At 45.4% G+C, this 10,204-nt stretch overlaps 1 protein-coding gene and 1 pseudogene across 1 annotated transcript in view; both read right to left on the reverse strand.

Moving 5' to 3' along the window:
• crhr1 (corticotropin releasing hormone receptor 1) overlaps positions 1 to 5,714 on the reverse strand; it is a 23,864-nt gene extending 18,150 nt beyond the window's left edge. The window contains 3 exon segments of the mRNA XM_070847535.1: positions 1,043 to 1,162; positions 5,427 to 5,477; positions 5,591 to 5,714. Of these exon segments, the coding sequence (XP_070703636.1) occupies positions 1,043 to 1,162; positions 5,427 to 5,477; positions 5,591 to 5,714 (295 nt within the window).
• Positions 5,715 to 6,458: 744 nt separating this feature from the next.
• LOC139216257 (uncharacterized) lies at positions 6,459 to 9,525 on the reverse strand (annotated as a pseudogene).
• Between the last annotated feature and the right edge of the window lie 679 nt (positions 9,526 to 10,204).

A 10,204-nucleotide genomic window follows, 5' to 3' on the forward strand; every position in this document is an offset into this window, starting at 1 on the left:
TCCTTGGAGACACGGAACCCCAACCTGGTCCTGAAGCAGCTTCAGTGTGTGAATGTGTGTGAAAGAACAGCCTCCTCCATCTTAGATTCCTCCTGAATGAATGATGTGTGAATGAGGATGTGATGTAAAAGAGCTTTGAGTGGTCGAAATGACAAGAAAGGAGAAATACAGATACACACCATTTTACCTTTCATTTATCATTCCCTAATACTCCATTCCACATGAGGTGGTTTTCCTTGGATTTAAGGCTCAGAAGTACTTTGTCTTTGCTAAGGATGCGATGCAGGGCCTCACCCAGTGCCTGATAGAATCAGGTGGCAGAGAGGGCGCAGAAGGCCTGAGTTCAGCTCAGTCATTCAGGGGTCTGCCGTCAGCAGCCGCCACTCAAACTCCAACTGCTAGCGACCATGGTAGCCCCCTGTTGGTGACATGCAGGGGTCAGGCAAGCACCCGAACCGCCAGACTTCATGCTGATGACGTCCAGTTACGAAGGTCAGAAGTAGAGACCTGCACAGTGATGTTATGTCATTCATTCAGTCATCCAATCAGTCATTCAATCATTCATTGAGTCATTCATGCCATTACTGGTTAATTAGTGAGGTTACGAGAACCAGTCCCTAGGATTTTGTGCCATCTAGGCATGAAGTTGCAGTCTGCAACCAGCTGAAACCCCCTTGACTCACCCCTCCCTAGTTGTCCTCTTCTTCTGTCTTCTTCATCATCCAACCTGTGCATTCACACCACCAAATTCAAGCTGCGGCATGAAAGGTCCTGTTTGTCCGTTCTGGGCAACGGTAGAAACATGATGTTGCAGCATGGCGGACTCCGTATGTACATGTAAAGGCTCATTCTAAACTAAGGTAACAAAAACATATCAACTCTTCACTCAGATGATTAAATACCACTAGAAATACAGACTGCTCCTTTACAGAGCTTCACTCAGTAAACAGAGATCAGAACCAGAGTGAAAAATGACAGGTAGACAGGTACATGGACAGGTGGACAGACAGGTGGACAGACGGGTAGACAGACAGGTACTTACTGGTGGTGTTGTAGTGGATGCCGTTGAATTGTTCAGGACAGGGTCTGGAGATCAGCTCTCCTGCTGCACTGCGAGGCCAACAGGTTCCTATACCGTCCACAGACAGGTCACAGTACAGACCTGCAGGCAGACAGACAGATAGACTGGTATTTTAGTCACGTAAAATGTAAAGTGAGTAGCTCTGTGTATAATGTGGGTGATCTTCAGAGGTCCAGGGTACTGCTGGGTAGTCCTGGTTACTGCGGAGCTCTGCTAAATGTCACTTGGGTCGCTCTGCTGTTAATTTGGCAGGTTAGCCTGGTGACTGTTAGCGTAAGCATGTTGCTAGCAGGTCTCCCTGTCAGAGAGTTGGTGGACGGTATTCTAACATGACCACAAACACAATGGACCTGAATATGAGTAGAACAGTGGTCGTTGGTGTAAGAGGGAGCAATGCGTAATCATGTACACCTCATGTAAATGAGACTTTGTCATTCAGGCTGATCTTCATCTGCAGTGACAGGCAGGCTGATGGTTTGACAGCGTATTTGGTTGTCCAGAAACCAAAGAGTTGAGAGATGAGATGTTTCTCAGGTCTGTTGGTTTAGTGTTCAGGTTTGTGTTGCTCATCAGGAAACAGCTGACTGCTCAAATGTACTTTTTCTATCTGGCTTTTTATCCGGTAGCAGCTCAGGTAGATGACTTTGGATTTTCTTTAATGCATTCATTAAGTGGAAGGGTGGTGGGGGTGGGTGACCAAGGGACCAAGGGTTACACATGTAAAATATCTGAAAATTTGATCATGTTTTCCCAGTTTAAGAAAGAAATCATATTTTGTCAAACTTTTGCAGTGGTGAAATGAATTTGAAGCTGACTGTTTTACGCTTTCTTCTTGTTTCCAGCGTGTAGATATATGACAAACTTCTGGTCATTAATATAGAAACTAAATAACAGAGGACTCAGAGGTGAACCCTGAGGTACACCAACACAATTATTAACAGTTTGTGAGGTTGTACGGGCAACATGAACACATTATTTCTGTCTGAGGTATGAGTTTATCCATTTAGTTACATTAGGTGAAAAATCAAACTCTTGATTGATTGTATCAGAGGCTTTGTTTAGATCACACATCTATTGTCCAGTGAATGCTTCATATTTTCCAGAAGTGGACATTGTGCAATGGAATGATGTTTGCATGGGATGCAATGATGTCACTTCGCTAAAAGTCAGAATGGGAGTGTCAGTATTAATAGAGGATTGACAGAATGATTTGATTCAGGGAAACTTTAAGTATTAAATTAATAAGTATTAACTTATTATTAACTCACTTGGATCATGAGTCACATTTCAGCCTATATTTAGTTCCATTGTTTTATTTCTCTGTTAGGTTCTTGAGGTTCTGACAGATTTCTTCTTTCTGCTTCTTTAACAGCATTAATGAAAACCGTCGGCTCTGCCTTTGTGTCATGGTAGATGGTAGATAGTGGTTTGAAGTTCGGCCATAAAAGACGCAGTTATCATCCATACTTGTATGTACAAGGTGCACATTCCCATTTATTTCTTCTACATCTACATTTTCAATATTTATTAACTGACTATTAGGATTTTTAAAACCTTAGGGCTTCTTGAGCACTAATTAAATGTCCTTTTTACTGAGCTTTCTTACAGTCCGACAGACAACCTTGTGACCAGACTACGATCTCTTTAAGTGAAAGTCAAATCAAGAGTTTCTGAAGAACTAGTTATCCAGATCCTGGTCCTTCAGTAATCTGTGGTTACTTATTTATTACAGGTTTTATCAGTCAAATTTACATCTCCAGTAAAATGATCTTGTTTTTAGTATCACACTCTTTCAGCTTATAATAGAACATAATTTTTTTGCAGATTGTTTATAACCTCTAATCACTGTGACTGAGATTTGGACAGTTAATTTCACACCAGTCCATTCAGAGTCATTAACACTAACAAGTTTACACTGTCAGCTGACCATGTACTTAAACATGTCTGCCGGGGAGTTCTGGTGTAACCATGTCTCTGTTAGGCCTAACAAGTCCAGATTTGATTCATGTAGAAGATGTTGTAGATCTTGACTTTTAGAAAATAAAACTTCTAATAACCCGTCTGGTTTGGACCAAGAGTCCCATTGAGTTCGAGCCTGGATCACTGTTCTGAGCAGTCTAAAGTCATAGTCACAGGATTTATTCTGCATTTTGACTTGTTTGGTGCAGAGTTTATCCTGTGATTCACCATGGAAGCCAAGATTACTGCAGCTGATGTAGTTATTGGTAATGAATAATCTGAAAACTCACCCATTGTGGCAGCTTCAGCGGTCAGTAGACTGCTGTCTATGACAGTAAGTTCATATCCTACAGTCCAGCTGAGTTGTCTGAGTGCTGCTGGATGATGTCTGCTGGGATGGTCGCTTTTCCATTATTTTGAGAGGAGTTTCTTCCTGTTAAAGGGGAGTTTTTCTTGCTCATGTGGGGTGAATCCTTCACGTTGAATTCTTGAATCAGGTCTCTTTTAATCAAACATGCTCTGTATGAAAAGTGTCTGAATAAAATGTTTGTTATGAATTAGCGCTACACAAGTAATGACTCATTGATTGATTGATTGAGCAGGAGCCGCATACCGCTATCTGCTTTTTTTCCACACACATCTTCACCAGATAGTCAGTCCTGGCTGGTCCAGTAAGGTCCAAAGTAAACTAGAACACCATAACCTGTGACCTTCAAATCCAGTTGTACAGTGGGGCAAAAAAGTATTTAGTCAGCCACCAATTGTGCAAGTTCTCCCACTTAAAAAGATGAGAGAGGCCTGTAATTTTCATCATAGGTATACCTCAACTATGAGAGACAAAATGAGAAAAAGAATTCCAGAAAATCACATTGTCTGATTTTTAAAGAATTTATTTGCAAATTATGGTGGAAAATAAGTATTTGGTCAATAACAAAAGTTCATCTCAATACTTTGTTATATACCCTTTGTTGGCAATGAGGTCAAACATTTTCTCTAAGTCTTCACAAGGTTTTCACACACTGTTGCTGGTATTTTGGCCCATTCCTCCATGCAGATCTCCTCTAGAGCAGTGATGTTTTGGGGCTGTCGCTGGGCAACACGGACTTTCAACTCCCTCTAAAGATTTTCTATGGGGTTGAGATCTGGAGACTGGCTAGGTCACTCCAGGACCTTGAAATGCTTCTTACGAAGCCACTCCTTCGTTGCCCGGGCGGTGTGTTTGGGTTCATTGTCATGCTGAAAGACCCAGCCACGTTTCATCTTCAATGCCCTTGCTAGTGGAAGGAGGTTTTCACTCAAAATCTCATGATACATGGCCCCATTCATTCTTTCCTTTACACGGATCAGTCGTCCTGGTCCCTTTGCAGAAAAACAGCCCCAAAGCATGATGTTTCCACCCCCATGCTTCACAGTAGGTATGGTGTTCTTTGGATGCAACTCAGCATTCTTTCTCCTCCAAACACGACAAGTTGAGTTTTTACCAAAAAGTTCTATTTTGGTTTCATCTGACCATATGACATTCTCCCAATCCTCTTCTGGATCATCCAAATGCTCTCTAGCAAACTTCAGACGGGCCTGGACATGTACTGGCTTTAAGCAGGGGGACACGTCACGTTCTTGTGATCATTTTGACCCCACGGGGTGAGATCTTGCGTGGAGCCCCAAATCGAGGGAGATTATCAGTGGTCTTGTATGTCTTCCATTTTCTAATAATTGCTCCCACAGTTGATTTCTTCACACCAAGCTGCTTACCTATTGCAGATTCAGTCTTCCCAGCCTGGTGCAGGTCTACAATTTTGTTTCTGGTGTCCTTTGACAGCTCTTTGGTCTTGGCCATAGTGGAGTTTGGAGTGTGACTGTTTGAGGTTGTGGACAGGTGTCTTTTATACTGATAACGAGTTCAAACAGGTGCCATTAATACAGGTAATGAGCGGAGGACAGAGGAGCCTCTTATAGAAGAAGTTACAGGTCTGTGAGAGCCAGAAATCTTGCTTGTTTGTAGGTGACCAAATACTTATTTTACAGAGGAATTTACCAATTAATTCATTAAAAATCCTACAATGTGATTTCCTGGATTCTTTCCCCCCATTCTGTCTCTCATAGTTGAAGTGCACCTATGATGAAAATTACAGGCCTCTCTCATCTTTTTAAGTGGGAGAACTTGCACAATTGGTGGCTGACTAAATACTTTTTTGCCCCACTGTACTCACAACTGGTGAGGGTTGGCTACAGTCCTGACCACAAAACCATGTCCAAAGAGTGCAATAATGTGACACTATCAGCCACTAGAGGGCAGCTAAAGCAGAAAGCTCAGCCTGTCTGACTGTTTATAGAAGTCAGTCCTGTACCCGTCTGAAGGTAACAGTCTGCTGACCACGGTACAAACCTGAGGTGTTACTGACGGTGAAGGTCTGGTTTAGTAACACCAGCGTCCTCGCTAACAGAGAAACACAACAGACAGAAAGCAGAGATTAGTGCATGTCACTGGTTTGTCTGCTCTTTTGAAATTAATAACATAGACCCAGAGACAGAAGGACAGCAGGACGCTACCTGTCAGGTTGGTCGACAGCAGAATCAGCGCCTCACAGGTTAACTCTGCCGGGGAAACTCGTCCACTCAGCAACACACACACACACACCACCTGAAAAACACAGACGGACAATCACAGCTTCATCTCCTATAGTGTCATGATAAACAGGAGTGCTTCCTGAACAGTAAAACCTCTCAGTGTCTGAATCATCTCTGCTGATGGTGTTTGTCCAACATGGCCGCCAGCTAATCTCTGCTCTGATGTGAGGTGAAGAAGTAGTTCCACTGGTTCATTAGTCCACCAATCAGACGACTGATCAGCTGATCGGCCTGCTCTTCGTTCTCTCAGCATGACTGCTCACACACACACACACCGCCCTCCTACTACAGGATTTTATGTGACCCGATGTTATGATGATTTATATGTTTATGGTGGGTTTTTTTTAACCTACAGTTGCACCCAGATAAGTGGTAGTTAATATATACACACACGTGTGTGTGTGTATATATATATGTATGTATAGGTATATATATGTGTGTCTACTGTGCAGGTTTGTACTGCTGAGGCCGGGATATGAACTCGAGGCGCCCCATTGGAGGAGCAAATTGTAACTGCTGGACCAACCTCAAACATAACCCCTGACCATGTGACCCACGTCTGACTGCTGGACTGGACCTAATCTGGACCACTAAAGGCCTCCTTTGAACTCCACACTCCAGTAGAACACTATTTACATACATCACTAGGATGCGCTCCTCTTCAGTCATGCTGCCATAACTGTGGCTTTCAGCCAGAAGAAGATGTCGTCAGGTGGCGACCGACTTTCATTGGGCGTTTCGACCCTGAACCACAAAGCCCTCCAGCCGGCGGGTCGGCAGTGATGGCCAGTCACTGCCCATCTTCTCCTGGCCTCCAGCTCAACTCCTCCCGTCTGTTCCAAAGCCAACAAGAGGCTCTCTCTGCTGCTTCCCCCAACCTCCGGACAGCTCTCTTTCGCTCTCCTCCTGCCATTCCCAGTGCTGTGAGTGCATCTTCTACACGGACAGTGCCGGGAAACCTCTGCAGCCAACCTCCACTGGGAATAGCCAGGCCTGCCAACCTTTGTCCCGGCACTGGTTGACCAAGTCCTAGTACTTGGTGGCTTTCCTCTCATAGGCCTCCTCACATCCGTCCTCCCACGGGAGTGTCAGCTCAATCAGGATGATCTTCTTAATCTCCTGGGACAATATGACCACATCTGGCCTTAAGGATGTTTGGATGACTGTGGGAAAAATTTGCTTTCTCCTCAGGTCCACCCTCATCTCCCATAATGGTGCCGCTTGTAGCAGGCCCTTTTTTGTCCTCTCAGTGGAGGATGGCTTCTCCCCTGCCCCGACGAACTGGATCGATGGACCTGGTCTCACATAGATCTTCTGCTTTTTTGTTCTCTCCTGCTCCAATATATCGGCGAGCACTCTGAGGACCTTGTCGTGGCGCCACCTGTAGCCCCGTGGGCTGAGGGCCGTCTTACATCCCTCCAGTGTATGCGCCAGTGTGCCCCTCTCTCCACATCATTTGCACAGAGGGTCCTCCCTCAAGCCCCACCTGTGCAGATTGGTCAGTGTTGGCAGAGTATCGTACACTAATCGGAGCAGAAAAGAGATGCAGAAGGGCTCCAGTCTCCACAATTCATGCCACATGATCTTTCGTTGAGGTAGGTTCCATTTTGTCCAGGCACCTTGAACTCCAAGTTCCACAGCTCTGGACCAGCGCTGTTCCTCCTCCAGGTTCCGGACCTCAGCTTGGATCAATTCTCTCCTCTGCCTTGGGTCTGCCTTCCCCCACTGTTGAAAATGGGTGGTTCCAAGTCCCTGTCTGCATGTACAGGGATTGCCAATGATGCCAGAGACACAGATGTGTCAGCTGCCCACTTCCGTCCCGACCTCGTTGTTATCCCTGCGCCACTGACATTGTCACCTCTACAGTCTGTGGGCATCATCACTGCCCTGTACTTTGCCACCTTGAACTCCTCGATGTAACTCCTGATGTAAAGCTTGGCGGGATCCCGAGCCACCGGTGAAGATGTTTATTCACCCTCCTCTCGACTCCCTCCACTGTTGTCATTGACACTTCATAGATGGTTAGAAGCCACATGAGCCTGGGTAGCAGGCCATGTTTGTAAAGCCAAGCCTTGAACTTCCCTGGTAAGCCTGATCCCTCGATCTTCCTCAGCCAGTCATCTGCTTGCTCCCGTTTTGCATACATTGGCTTTGTCAGATAGTCATCATACCACTTCCCAAGAAAATAAAGACGTAAATGCTGCCTGTAACTGCCTTCAAATGAAACCTATGGTAATTCTTCATCGTTCTGTTCGTCCCCTGACTCAGACCCCTCTGAACCCTCCAGCTGTTGGACTCTGATCTAACGCTAATATAATCCTGATCTAGCCCTGATCTAACCCTAATATAATCCCGATCTAGTCCTGATCTAACACAGATATATTCCTGATATATCCCTGCTCTAACCCTGATATAATCCTGATCTAACCCTGATATAACTCTGATATAACCCTGCTCTAAACCTGATATAACCCTGATCTAACCCTAATATAACCCTGATCTAACCCTGATCTAACCCTGCTCTAAACCTGATATAACCCTGCTCTAACCCTGATCCAACTCTGATCTAATCCTGCTCTAACCCTGCTCTAACCCTGATCTAACTCTGATCTAACCCTGATATAACCCCGCTCTAACCCTGATATAACCCTGCTCTAACCCTGATATAACCCCACTCTAAACCTGATATAACCCTACTCTAACCCTGATATAACCCTGATCTAACTCTGATTTAACCCTGCTCTAACCCTGATATAACCCTGCTCTAACCCTGATATAACCCTGCTCTAACCCTGATCTAGTCCTGATCTAACCCTGATCTAGTCCTGATCTTAGATCAGGTCAGCATTCTAAAATCTGGGCTAATGATTTACATTATTGTGCTCAAAGGAGGACGAGTCCCCAAAATGTGATGGTAAACAGATTAATGTCACACACACACACACACACTCACAGGAATACACACACACGCACACAGGAACACACACACTCACAGGAACACACACACACGCACACAGGAACACACACACATGCACACAGGAACACACACACACACACACAGGAACACACACACACATGCTGGTGTCCTCAGATATTTACTGCCGTGTTGCAGCAGCTAAATTTAGCCGGCGAGCTGAGCACAGAGGGCTCAGCAGTGAGTCGGGGCGGGGGGCGGGGGGCGGGGGGCGGTGTCCATCGCCCCGTGTCTTGCTAGGGTCAAAGCTCGCGCTGGTCCGGTGACCCTGGACTCTCCTTCCTTCATTCAGAGAGTCGAAACTCCTCCTCATCCTCAACAACCACAGTGAACCCGTCCGGTAGTTCTACCTGTAGTGACCCACACCTGTCTTCTGCCGTCACCAGGGGGACACCGACAAAGACCCCATCAGAGAATCTGATTCTTCTTCATAAATACGATCTGGCCGTCCTGACTGAAGGTCAGAAACCCCGGTTCATGCTCTGGAGAGCAGGAAAAGGAAGGGACAGCTCAGGAAATGTTGAAGAGGCGTCCGACTGCTAGACAGGCGGACAGGTAGACACACCTGGATACAAACACCAGGAAACATCATACATCCTGCATCCTGCCTACTGCTGGCTCATACTGCTCCCAGTAAATAGTCAGATCTCTGTAAATAGTCAGGTCCCAGTAAATAGTCAGATCTCTGTAAATAGTCAGATCTCTGTAAATAGTCAGGTCCCAGTAAATTGTCAGATCTCTGTAAATAGTCAGGTTCCACTAAATAGTCAGGTCCCCGTAAATAGTCAGATCTCTGTAAATAGTCAGGTCCCAGTAAATAGTCGTGTCAGAAAACGGCGGAGGGAGGCTCTCACAGTGGGTAGTTCATGGAACTGGACGACATCGTGAACAGACTGTACTTGTATGTACAGGATGTAAGTGACACACACACACACACACTGTGGCTGATTCAAACTGTGTGTGTTCGGTTTGTGTGTGTGTGTTGAGAGATGACTGAGAGATCTGATTGGTTAAGAGGTCCCAGTGGGGGTGTGGGCCATATGGCCCCACTCTCCCCTCCTCTCATATACAAACATATATCTAATACATATATCTAAATATGTACTAATACTACAAATACTACTACAGAATACACATCATAGCGCCTGACGAGGAGCCCATAATGAGGAATTAATGGAGTCCATTACGTCCTGATGATGGCACCAGACTTCATGTCTTCACGTGTTTTACAACTGACTAATACCTGGAACAGTCAACACCAGGTTCATCATCAGGTTCTCATGCAGTGGAAACGCTCATCCTCCAGTAAACAGGACGAGCCTCAGACAAGACTCCATTCACATCATAGAGCAGCTGGTCGGTCTGTAGTCCTCTGATTGGTCGGTCTGTAATGCTACTGTGATGGGAATTTGCATGTCAAAAGACAAAGAAATGTAAATTCACAGTTTGATCCACCAGGGTGTGTCCCGACCAGGCCACAGAAGAAAACATGCTAAAACATTTGGTCTGTCAGGATGCATCCTGGCTAGGTATGAGAACAAAGGGGTGTTAAAGTAGCGTCT

The sequence above is a fragment of the Pempheris klunzingeri genome, chromosome 17, assembly GCF_042242105.1.
Source record: "Pempheris klunzingeri isolate RE-2024b chromosome 17, fPemKlu1.hap1, whole genome shotgun sequence".
NCBI lineage: Eukaryota > Metazoa > Chordata > Actinopteri > Acropomatiformes > Pempheridae > Pempheris > Pempheris klunzingeri.